Source organism: Microcaecilia unicolor, chromosome 4 (assembly GCF_901765095.1).
Source record: "Microcaecilia unicolor chromosome 4, aMicUni1.1, whole genome shotgun sequence".
Taxonomy (NCBI): Eukaryota; Metazoa; Chordata; class Amphibia; order Gymnophiona; family Siphonopidae; genus Microcaecilia; species Microcaecilia unicolor.
Window position 1 is genome coordinate 245,012,028 of NC_044034.1, and position 12,838 is coordinate 245,024,865.

A 12,838-nucleotide genomic window follows, 5' to 3' on the forward strand; every position below is an offset into this window, starting at 1 on the left:
TTCCCTGTCATATGTTATGTGAGTGTCCTCCGATCTTTCAATTCTGGAAGGCTGTTTGGAATGTTATACAAAAGAATTTGCCTATAACTGATGACCTGACTTATTCAATTGTAATTTTTAAGTCCGTTCATGCAACTTTTGATTTGACCTCCCCGCAATCAAAACTATTGGACATTCTCCTCACTATTGCTCAACGGCATATTTTGCAAAACTGGAAAAACGCACAGTTGCTGAATATTCATTTCTGGTGGAATACAGTCCTGCAGCATCAGAAGTTTGAGCTCACCATGGCTGCGAAAAGTCGGATGTATTTGGTCTATTTTGGACAACTACCTCCAAATTATTCAGGCCACACCTTAAACCAGTACAAAGGACTTATTTGTTAAACACCTGGTTGCTTTCCCCTCCTTTTTTCTCTTCTTTCCTTTCTCTTTTTTCCTTTCCCACCTGTTGTGTTTCTTGCTTCCTATGTTTTTCCATCATTGTTTTCCTGTTATTTGTATTCTTGGAAATTAATAAAATATTTGGAAATTAAAAAAAAAATTCCCTGTCAGGTTTTGTACTAGCTCTTGAGGCACATGCAGAATTTAAAAGAAGGCTTATTTCGCCCAGGGCTTTATTTGAGGGATTAAGGGAGTAGTTTTCCTCCTTAATTCTATGTTTCTGTATTAAAAAAATAAATAATGGCCTCAGTATTTAATTGGCAGAACTTATACGTTTATTTGTGTTTGGCGGGGCCATTTGTAAATTGGAGGGGGGTAGAGGCTATCTGATCTGGATATAAGTAGAGAGGTGTGGTAGCCGTGTTAGTCCAGATTTCTATTGATGTGGGTATGTTAATTATGATCTCTATGGCCTAGTAAAGATCTAAAAAATTTGAATACTGACTTCTCATTAAATAGATGACCAGAATTCTTATTTGCTATGGCTTGGTAGTTTTTAGCCTAATTGCCAGGAGGGCTTTGGCGATTCTACACATTGTCCAGGTTTGGTTTGTTTGTATGCATCTGTTTGCACAGCGATGCAAGAAGGGAAGTGTCAGTCAGGTTCCCATGCATTCTGGCAGAAAAGACAAAAGACCCGGTGTGGAGTGGTGGGATGAGGTAAAAGGGGAAGGAAAAGAAATTGAAAGGGGATGAGAGAAAGGAGGAAAGGGGTGACTTACACCCTCCAGTAATGTCAAATCACCTGTCCTCATGTGTAGATGTACCTTTTCCTTTTCTTTTTTCTACATGAATTTTTAATTTGCAAATTATACACCGCCCTGTTCTGCGTGTCAGTATGGGCGATATAGAAAGTCTGAGTAAAGTTTAACTATAAACTTAATTCCCTGCAGCACATATTTTGCTTATGCTGTGCACACACCCCCATCCACCCTGTCGCTCCTTCAACTCCGCTGCCACTCATAAACCCGCATTTACTCACAGAGCACTTCCGTCACTTGCAGCTCATTTTTCACCCACTGATTCACTGAGTGCACACTCTGTCTCTCATAACCCTCCCATTCAGTCACAGGCAGTAACTTATTCAGCCTTTCTAAGGCATTCAAAAAGGTGGTAAATAAATCAAAATAAATAATTATCCCTCTCCATCCACTCAGTCACTTATCACCCCTCATTCACAGTCAGGCTCCCAAAACCGATCACTCCCACATCCAATGAGCCCCTCGATTAAATTAACTCATTTGCCCTGTTCCACCCTACTGCTGACTCATAATCCTTCCTTTCACTTATTCATTTATTCAGTCAGTCCACCCTACTCTTAGTCCCTGAATCCAGTGACCCAATCACACCCTCATACACAGTCCAAAAGCAAAATACACATGTATGTTTGTTTATTAAAATTTAATATATTGCTTAACATCTGTAGAACAATACGGTTTACAATGAATGTAAATACAATAAAAATATAAGGAACTCCATTAACATTGATAGAAAAGCCTAAGACATTCAACCCAAGCATCAATCACACCAATATACATCAGCCCCGATGCCCACAGTCGGTGGTAAACCCGGATATTCAATGCCGGTCTGTCGCCAGTGATCGGCATTGAATATCCAGTTTAACTTTGGCCGGTCCGATTTTAACCGGCCACACTGATAATTGTAAGCCTCTTTGAGCCTGCAATCAGTGGGAAAATGTGGGATATAAATGTAATAATAAATAAATAAATATTCAACGCTGGCTGCTTAAAGTGAGACTGGCCAAAGTTATTCCACCTATTGTGGCCGCCAAACTTGGCTGCTCTTATTTTAAAAATTGGCGGATAGCTGGTTATATCGCCCGATATAACCGGCTATCTTTAATCCACTAAGCAGCGATATTCAGTGCTGGATAGCTGCTTAAGTGTTGTTTTAGCGGCCATTTTTGTTTGACTATCGGGCGGATCATCTTCCATTAAAATTGTATTATGCAGAACAGCTAATGTGATGTTCTAAACTTGGAAGTTGAAGGTACACGGTTCTCAGACTATTCCATTTAAGACTTAGATTTGAAGTATAAGATGAACACAAAATGGATTAGTGCAGTAGTTCCCAGACCTGGTCCTAGAGGCACCCCAGCCAGTCAGATTTTCAGGATATCCACAAAGAATATTCATTGACTTACCACCCAGAAACAGATCTAATACCTCACGATTATATCTGACTGTAATGGCATTAAATAGAAATCAATTTACACCTCTAACGTTACTTACATAGGCACTCAACTATGGAATGCTTTGCCCAAATCAGTAAAATCTACCCAGAACTATCTAAACTTCCAGAAATTATTGAAAACAGTATTGTTTAAGAAGGCTTATTCCCCAGGTTTAACTTAACTCGAATTAACTCTTACTATAAATTAAGATCCAAGGACAATAATTATTTGTTACTATCTCTTGCCTTTTTGCTGATTAATTGTTATGTTATATTTTATTCTCAAATTGTATAATTATTCTTATTGCACTGTAACCTTATTACAGATCTTATGTAAGCCACTTTGAGCCTGCAATTATGTGGGAAAATGTGGGATATAAATATAGTAATAAATGAATAAATAAGAGAGATTTGCATGCATTAATATTCATTGTGGATATTCTGAAAACCTGACTAGCTTGGGGTGCCTCCAGGACAGATTGGATAACAGAGCTGGTAGTGGGAGGTGGGGCTGGTGTTTGGGAGGCGGGGATAGTGCTGGGCAGACTTATACGGTCTGTGCCAGAGCCGATGGTGGGAGGCGGGGATAGTGCTGGGCAGACTTGTACGGTCTGTGCCCTGAAAAAGACAGGTACAAATCAAGGTAAGGTAAACACAAAAAAATGGCACATTTCTTGGGCAGACTGGATGGACCGTGCAGGTCTTTTTCTGCCGTCATCTGCTATGTTACTATGTTACTATTTGGGAACTACTTGGATTAGTGTTAGATTCTAAACAAAACATGTTGCTAAGAGCAGGGGCGTATCTGCGTGGGGGACGTCAGACTCCGAACTAGATTGAACAGTCAACTACAGCACGGCCACGGAGCCCGAAGAAGAACTTTAAAGACGTTGGGTCGGCTGGCCCCCGCCATAAGATCTGTTGGGGTCCCCCGCCAGCTGAAGAAATATTCTCCGAGGACAAGCAGGCTGCTTGTTCTCACTGATGGGTGACGTCCACGGCAGCCCCTCCAATCGGAATCTTCACTAGCAAAAGCCTTTGCTAGCCCTCGCGCGCCGATGCGCACCGCGCATGCGCGGCCGTCTTCCCGCCCAAAACCGGCTCATGCCGGCCAGTCTTCTTTTGTCCGCGCTCGGTACGGTCGTGTTTCGCCGTTCGTGCCCCGGAAAGTCGACCTCGCGCGTCGTTTTCGACTCGTTTCTTTTGAGAAAGTATAGAAAGTGTTCCGGAAAGACCTCTCTTGGTTTTTCCCTTCCTGTATTTCGAGCTTTTCGCCCTGGTAAGTTTTCTTTCGTCGTCGGGGTAGGCCTTACTTAGGCCCCGGTCGAAATTCCCTTCTCTCTATTTTTCTGGTGCCAAATTTCGCCATTTCGACTTTTGATCTCGCCAGCGTGATTTTTCCGCCCATGACATCGAAGCCTTCCAGCGGCTTCAAGAATTGCACCCAGTGCGCCCGGGTAATCTCGCTCACTGACAGGCACGCGTCGTGTCTTCAGTGTCTGGGGGCCGAGCACCGCCCTCAGGCCTGTAGTCTGTGTTCCCTTTTACAAAAGCGGACTCAGGTAGCGAGGTTAGCCCAGTGGAACTTTTTGTTCTTGGGCTCTTCGTCGGCATCGGCACCGGGGGTATCGAGTGCATCGACGTCTTCAGCGTCCAGACCTTCATCCTCGGCCGCCAGTGCATCGAGTGTATCGAGGCATCGACCCTCTGCATCGGCGCTGAGACATCGGACGACTGTATCGACGTCGGTGGTACCGGGACCTCGTCTGCTGATGTCGTCGGATGGTGGTGCTTCGTCTGGAGTGCAGGTGAGGGCTGTCCATTCCCCTGCTGGTGGCGGTGAGCCTTCGGGTGGGTCTCCCCCTACCCTGAGGGCTCCTGCGGTACAGCCCCCCCGAGATCGACCCTCTTCGGTCTCGGCCCCGAGGAAGCGACGGCTGGATTCTACGTCCTCCTCGTCGGTGCCGGGAAGCGCCGGTGACGTGCTTCGCTCCAAAAAATCCAAGAAGCATCGACACCGGTCCCCTTCCCGGGTCGACACCGAGAGCTCTGGGTCGCCGAGGGAGTCGGCACCCAGCAGGCATCGGCACCGAGAGGACCGCTCACCCTCTGTCCAAGAGGTGTCGATGCGCTCCACTCTGGACAGCCCGGAACAGCCTCCACGCCCGGAACAGGTTCTGACGTCGACGCCTGCATCGACTTCCATGCCTTTTTCTGCAGCCGCTCTGAACGAGAGCCTCCGGGCCGTTCTTCCAGAGATTCTGGGAGAGCTGTTGCGCCCTACCCCTCCGGTACCGGCGGTGCTTGCGCCACCGGTACCGTCGAGCGTGGCGCCGGCTGGTCCATCGCCCGGGGTGAGGTCTCCGGCATCGGTGCCGCGTGCGGTACCGACTGCGGTCGCCTCCCAGGAAGGCTCCCCGACTACGTCGGCGGAGGGAGCTTCGCCGATGCGGGCGAGGGAGAGTACCTCTCGATGCCCCCATCGTGGACGTGGCTCCACGGAGTCGAGCCGGGCGCGGTTGCAGACACAGGTTCGTGAACTTGTGTCTGACACCGATGGTGAGGCCTCGTGGGAAGAAGAGGAAGACATCAGATATTTCTCTGACGAGGAGTCTGAGGGTCTTCCTTCTGATCCCACTCCCTCTCCTGAAAGGCAGCTTTCTTCTCCCGAGAGTCTGTCTTTCGCTTCCTTTGTCCGGGTGATGTCTACGGCCATCCCCTTCCCGGTGGTTGTGGAGGACGAGCCCAGGGCTGAAATGTTTGAGCTCCTGGACTATCCTTCTCCACCTAAGGAAGCGTCCACAGTACCCATGCATCATGTCCTAAAAAAGACATTGCTGGCGAACTGGACCAAGCCTCTAACTAATCCCCACATTCCCAAGAAGATCGAGTCCCAGTACCGGATCCATGGGGACCCAGGGCTGATGCGCACCCAGTTGCCTCATGATTCTGGAGTTGTGGATTTGGCCCTAAAGAAGAGAGCATGCTTCGGCGCCCCCGGGCAAAGACTCTAGAACCTTAGACTCCTTTGGGAGGAAGGCCTACCATTCTTCTATGCTCGTGGCCAAAATTCAGTCCTACCAGCTCTACATGAGCATACACATGCGGCACAATGTGCGGCAGTTGGCGGGCTTGGTGGATGCGCTCCCCCCTGAGCAAGCCAAGCCTTTTCAGGAGGTGGTCAGGCAGCTGAAGGCGTGCAGAAAATTCCTGGCCAGAGGGGTGTATGACACCTTTGATGTTGCGTCCAGGGCCGCTGCTCAAGGTGTGGTGATGCGCAGGCTCTCATGGCTGCGTGCCTCTGACCTGGAGAATAGACTCCAGCAGCGGATTGCGGACTCGCCTTGCCATGCGGATAACATTTTTGGAGAGAAGGTCGAACAGGTGGTAGAGCAGCTCCACCAGCGGGATACCGCATTCGACAAGTTCTCCCGCCGGCAGCCTTCAGCATCTACCTCTACAGGTAGAAGATTTTTCGGGGGAAGGAAGACTGTTCCCTACTCTTCTGGCAAGCGTAGGTACAATCCTCCTTCTCGACAGCCTGCGGCCCAGGCTAAGCCCCAGCGCGCTCGCTCTCGTCAGCAGCGTGCGACTCAGCAAGGCCCATCGGCTCCCCAGCAAAAGCAAGGGACGAGCTTTTGACTGGCTCCAGCAGAGCATAGCCGACATCCAAGTGTCAGTGCCGGGCGACCTACCAGTCGGAGGGAGGTTGAAAGCTTTTCACCAAAGGTGGCCTCTCATAACCTCCGATCAGTGGGTTCTTCAAATAGTCCGGCAAGGATACACCCTCAATTTGGCCTCAAAACCTCCAAATTGTCCACCGGGAGCTCAGTCTTACAGCTTCCAGCACAAGCAGGTACTTGCAGAGGAACTCTCCGCCCTTCTCAGCGCCAATGCGGTCGAGCCCGTGCCATCCGGGCAGGAAGGGCTGGGATTCTATTCCAGGTACTTCCTTGTGGAAAAGAAAACAGGGGGGATGCGTCCCATCCTAGACCTAAGTGCCCTGAACAAATATCTCATAAAAGAAAAGTTCAGGATGCTTTCCCTGGGCACCCTCCTTCCCATGATTCAGGAAAACGATTGGCTATGCTCTCTGGACTTGAAGGACGCCTACACGCACATCCCGATACTGCCAGCTCACAGACAGTATCTGCGATTTCAGCTGGGCACACGTCACTTCCAGTACTGTGTGCTACCCTTTGGGCTCGCCTCTGCGCCCAGGGTGTTCACAAAGTGCTTGGCTGTAGTAGCAGCGGCACTTCGCAGACTGGGGGTACACGTGTTCCCATATCTCGACGATTGGCTGGTGAAGAACACATTCTCATTCAACACACTGAAACCTTCTGCTCAGTGTGCTGCTGCGGCTAAGAAAGCGAATAGAATGTTGGGTATTATTAGGAAAGGTATGGAAAACAGGTGTGAGGATGTTATAATGCCGTTGTATCGCTCCATGGTGCGACCGCACCTTGAGTATTGTGTTCAATTCTGGTCGCCGCATCTCAAGAAAGATATAGTAGAATTGGAAAAGGTGCAGCGAAGGGCGACTAAAATGATAGCGGGGATGGGACGACTTCCCTATGAAGAAAGACTAAGGAGGCTAGGGCTATACAGCTTGGAGAAGAGACGGCTGAGGGGAGACATGATAGAGGTATATAAAATAATGAGTGGAGTGGAACAGGTGGATGTGAAGCGTCTGTTCACGCTTTCCAAAAATACTAGGACTAGGGGGCATGCGATGAAACTACAGTATAGTAAATTTAAAACAAATCGGAGAAACATTTTCTTCACCCAACGTGTAATTAAACTCTGGAATTCATTGCCGGAAAATGTGGTGAAGGCTGTTAGCTTAGCAGAGTTTAAAAAGGGGTTAGACGGTTTCCTAAAGGACAAGTCCATAAACCGCTACTAAACGGACTTGGAAAAATCCAAAATTCCAGGAATAACATGTATAGAATGTTTGTACGTATAGAATGTTTGGGAAGCTTGCCAGGTGCCCTTGGCCTGGATTGGCCGCTGTCGTGGACAGGATGCTGGGCTCGATGGACCCTTGGTCTTTTCCCAGTATGGCATTACTTATGTACTTATGTAAATTGGTGTGGCTCAAACATAAAACCCTATGGCTAACAATTCTTTACTGATACGTAGGGAGTACTTGGACTAAACAAAAAATAAAAATACTCCTAACTTCCCTTGGATAGGGCACTGAATAGGAATGTTATTAAAGAACAGATTAACACAGAAAAACAAATAAAGTGATCACATAAGCTTCCCTTTCTTTAGAAAATAGGCTAAAAATAATGCTACTGTCATAGTATCAGATTGCAAGGATGTTGCATGATTTGGATTCAGTTGACTGATATTTATGGAAATCCTTTCCCCTGAAGTTCTTATGGTGTAAAGGACCAATTAAAACTCCTACTAATGGTTCATGTCTAACTCATGAGCTAGGGATAAATTAGATAGCTAGACTCGAGGAATCTCTAGTGTGAGAGGTATTTTAAATAACTGAATCAACCATGTGACTGATTTGTCATTCTTCAGTAGGCATTTTTTTTTATAGAAGGTGTTTCTTGTAGTAGAGGAGCCCTTACTTCAAATGGGGGTCTCTTTTTCACAAAATCCGTAGATTTAATGGAGCTGGGGTATTCAGTCGATCTTAAGTCTCCAACTGTAAAAATGGTAGAGGCTGGTAGCACCTTATGGACTAATTAATTTACTGAAGTATGAGCTTTCGAGGGTAAAAGTCAACTGTGAGTGTATGAAGTGTGGTTCAGGAGGTGTGTAAATATACATTTAGACTTCATGAATCTGATGCAATAGACTCTTGTCTTCAAAAGTGGAGTGGAGTGGAGGAGTGGCCTAGTGGTTAGGGTGGTGGGCTTTGGTCCTGGGGAACTGAGGAACTGAGTTTGATTCCCACTTCAGGCACAGGCAGCTCCTTGTGACTCTGGGCAAGTCACTTAACCCTCCATTGCCCCAGGTACAAATAAGTACCTGTATACAATATGTAAGCCGCATTGAGCCTGCCATGAGTGGGAAAGCGCGGGGTACAAATGAAACAAAAATAAAAATAAAATAAAAAAGCCAATGTCTCAATCTGACGCAATAGACTCTCGTCCTCAAAAGCTCATGCTCAGTCTGGTTCATCTATAGAATGCCACTAGCTTCTTTATTTTTGCCGCTGCAGATAAACATGCCTATCCTAAATTTTGGCATAAGCATGGAGATGTTTTCCAGTTTGATTCAGGAGACATACCTTGAAACAGCAATCATTGCGAAACATGAGTTCATGTCGGACTGAATGTCTCCATAGTAGAAACAAGGAAGAAATACTAATATAGTGATACTACAATTTTAAAGCTAAGCAGAAATTAAATTAAATTAAAGTCTGAATAAATTTGTAATAAAAAGTTGAGATCTAATGAGATCAAATGAGGAATATCTGCCCACCATAAAAATACCTGGCTCACATTAGCCTGAATGGTGGTACAGAGACATCTGATAGATCCTATATAATAATACCTATGTGAATGTTATAAAGAAGCTGCTAAATAATATTTGAGTTGGGTACTATATTGTGAATTATACAGATGACCCCCTCCTTGGAAAAATCAAAGTGATACTGTTTAAATTGGACGTATCCTAAATTTTGAGCATCTGATTGGCTGAATTTTGTCTAAAGCTATGTACTTGGATTTAGGACTGCAATGTGTAGGTCTGGAGTTCACAGTTTAGCCAATTTAACTCTGAATGTCATGCTAACTAGATAAAATCCAGAAGCCCATCCCAGGTACACTTCAGAACAAGCCTTTTTCATTTCCACTTAAATTTATGTGTTTTGTAAATTTAACTGCACAAATTTAACTGGTTAAAGTGGCCCAGTTTTGGCTGGATAAATCTTTTGAATATTGACCTTAGTGTGATTGGATGATCCCTATACAAGAGTAATCGTGGTTGGAGTTTGGAAACACATTGCTCTGGTGGCATTGGGAGAAATGGTTATGCTTTTCTCTCTTACACTTTTATTTCAGAAATGTATCTAGCCTTTTAATCTGATAGTTTGAAACGCAGTACCTTAACACAGTTTATCTTATTTTCAGGTGTATTTGTCAAGTTCTTCACAAAAAAATCTGTATTCTAGTGACCCATCAGTTGCAGTACTTACATGTCGCAAAGCAAATTCTGGTACTTAAAGAGGTAAATTTTGAGAACTATCTTTTGATGCCCATTATCATGCTGTGTTAGTTGTGTTGGGAATAATGATCTGTAAGGCCTAGGTCTTTTATATACAAATTCTAGCTAGGTAAATGAAAAATAACCCAAGTAATCAGATTTCTTTGTTGATAAATTTGAGTCAGAATTCAGAATGAATGAACACACACACACACTTTTTGAAAAGTTGGGAATAGATTATGACAAGTGGAGGAGCATTTTTGAACGGGGACGCCTATCTCTGAGGACGTCCCCATGAAGGGGCGGGGCATTCTGTATTATCAAAACAAGATGGGCGTCCATCTTTCGTTTTTGATAATACGCTCGGGGACGCCCAAATCTCAACATTTAAGTCGACCTAAGAGATGGTCAACATAAATGTTGAGATGGTCGACCTTAGAGATGGAAGACCTCGGTTTTCGCCGATAATGGAAACCAAGGACGCCAATCTCAAAAAAACGACCAAATGCAAGCCCTTTGGTTGTGGGAGGAGCCAGCATTTGGAGTGCACTGGTCCCCTTCACATGCTAGGACACCAACCAGGCACCCTAGGGGGCAATGCAGTGGACTTCAGAAATTGCTCCCAGGTGCATAGCTCCCTTACCTTTGGTGCTGAGCCCCCCAATCCCCCCCAAAACGCACTCCCCACAACTGTACACCACTACCACAGCCCTAAGGGGTGAAGGGGGGCACCTACATATGGGTACAGTGGGTTTCGGGTGGGTTTTGGAGGGCTCACATTTACCACCACAAGTCTGCATGCCTGAAGTGCACTGCACCCACTAAAAACTGCTCCAGGGACCTGCATACTGCTATGATGGAGCTGGGTATGACATTTGAGGCTAGCATAGAGGCTGGAAAAAAGTTTTTAAAATTTTTTTTGGGTGGAAGGGGGTTGGTGACCACTGGGGGAGTAAGGGGAGGTCATCCCCCATTCCCTCCGGTGGTTATCTGGTCAGTTCGGGCACCTTTTCGAGGCTTGGTCATGAAAAAAATTGGACCAAGTAAAGTCGGCCAAATGCTCGTCAGGGACGCCCTTCTTTATTCCATTATCAGCCGAGGACACCCATCTCTTAACCACGCCCCCGTCCCTCCTTCGGTACACTGCCGACATGCCCCCGTGAACTTTGGTCGTCCCCGTGACGGAAAGCAGTTGAGGACGCCGAAAATCGGCTTTCGATTATGCCGATTTGGGCGACCCTGAGAGAAGGACGCCCATCTCCCGATTTTTGTCAGAAGATGGGTGTCCTTCTCTTTCGATTATGTCGCTGATAGTTTATTCTGCTCTGATATCTATATTATATACTGTCTTTTTCTTAAAGTAGTTTAGACAGGAAATAGTTTTATAATTATGTTGTCTTGAGCTAATTTGGCAAATAAGGCAGACAGGTGCATCTTCCACAATTGCTGCTCTTGTGTTTTATCAGTGAGGTCAGCAAGTACTAGACAGCTACATAATCTGAGGAATTCTGTATAGGTCGCTTAAAGTTAGGTGCCTGGGATGATATGCATTAAGTTCAAATTCTATAAAGGCAATTTTCATGGAACCGCTTTTACAGAATACTAGCTGATTGCACATTTCGGACTAGATTCTATTTATCATGCCTAAAAAATCATTGCCGAAATCAAATATGCCTAAGCGTATTCTGTAAAGTACACCTAAATTTAGATGTACTTTATAGAATAAGCCTAAGTTTCTGCACAGTTTATAGAACACACCGAGCACCCATCCACGTGACTAAATTTAGTCACGGGTATTTACGACAAGTAAAACTTGTAACGCCTAAATTACACACGGGCCGGGTGTATTTTATAACAACATGCATAGATTTTAGAAATGCCCATGACCCACCCATTCTACACCCCCTTTTCAACTGTGCAACTTAGAATTTACGCACATCATGTTACAGAATATGCTTAGAATGTTCTGTGTGTCAACTCTAATTAACGCCAGTTAGTGTGAATTGCTTGTTACTTGGCAATTATCGGCGCTGATTGGCTTGTTAATTTGCATGTGCAAATCCAGAATACGCCTGGATTTGTGCATTCAACTTAGGTCACACTATATAGAATCCAGGGTTTTATTCCTAATTTTGAGCGTAAGCATTTACCCCTGCCAAAGGCTGGTGTAAATGTCTGTGCCCAGCTAATGGCAGTTAGGTGCTAAAATGCAGGTATTCTATAATACCACTTGGAAATTCTAGGAACATCCCTGATCCACCCATGCCCCTTTAGAATTAAGCACTGTGAAAATTAGGCACACATTTCACGTTTGTGATTTCCCATCTAGATTACTGGCCTCCCCGCATATCAGGTTCGCTGACTTCAAACTTTCCAGAATTCTGATGCCCTTTTCTTGTGTAAGGCCCATAGAGCAGAACCAGCCTTTTCAACTAAGTGTCACATGTTTGATCATCTCCCAGTTGGTGAAAATTCATATGTGTGTACTCTAAGCAAAGAGCTCTGAGCACTCAGAGAATGGGTCTGATTTCTGGAGACTAGTTAGCAAACTTGAAGGAGCTGATACAGACACACACGTTAGAGGAGGCCCACAGAGACATAGTAGAGAAGTCCCACCTTCAGTATGGCAACCTCTGTGCTGCCATGGAGGAGAAAGGTCACTTGAAGGGAGAACATCACCATAGAGAGGCAGGAAGAGATCCTGTAGCCAGAACCTCACCTTGGGTGGATGTAATATCTTCTCACACCAAGGATATGTCTCCAGGGACTTCTTCCCAGGATGAAAGGATTACAATGGCCCTTAAGTTGGAGATTCAATCATTTGGCATGTAGGTAGCTGGGTGGGTGGCTGGTGAATGTGAAGATTGCTTGGTCACTTGCCTTCCTGGTGCAAAGGTGGAGGACCTCATGCATCACCTAGATGAGATTTTAGACAGTGCTGGGGAAGGAGCCTGCTGTCTTGGTACACATGGGTAGCACAGACAGCAAAAGTGATCCAGGGAATAAAGAACATGAGAGTTCACCAAAAC

The 12,838-nt window shown here is 45.7% G+C and overlaps 1 protein-coding gene across 1 annotated transcript in view; it reads left to right on the plus strand.

The window, feature by feature from the left end:
- The window catches only part of ABCC4 (ATP binding cassette subfamily C member 4), a 520,751-nt gene that overhangs the window by 133,261 nt on the left and 374,652 nt on the right, over window positions 1–12,838 (plus strand). Inside the window, exon 14 of the mRNA XM_030201377.1 lies at window positions 9,737–9,833. Coding sequence (XP_030057237.1) covers window positions 9,737–9,833 — 97 coding nt within the window. The remainder of the gene's footprint in view (window positions 1–9,736; window positions 9,834–12,838) is intronic.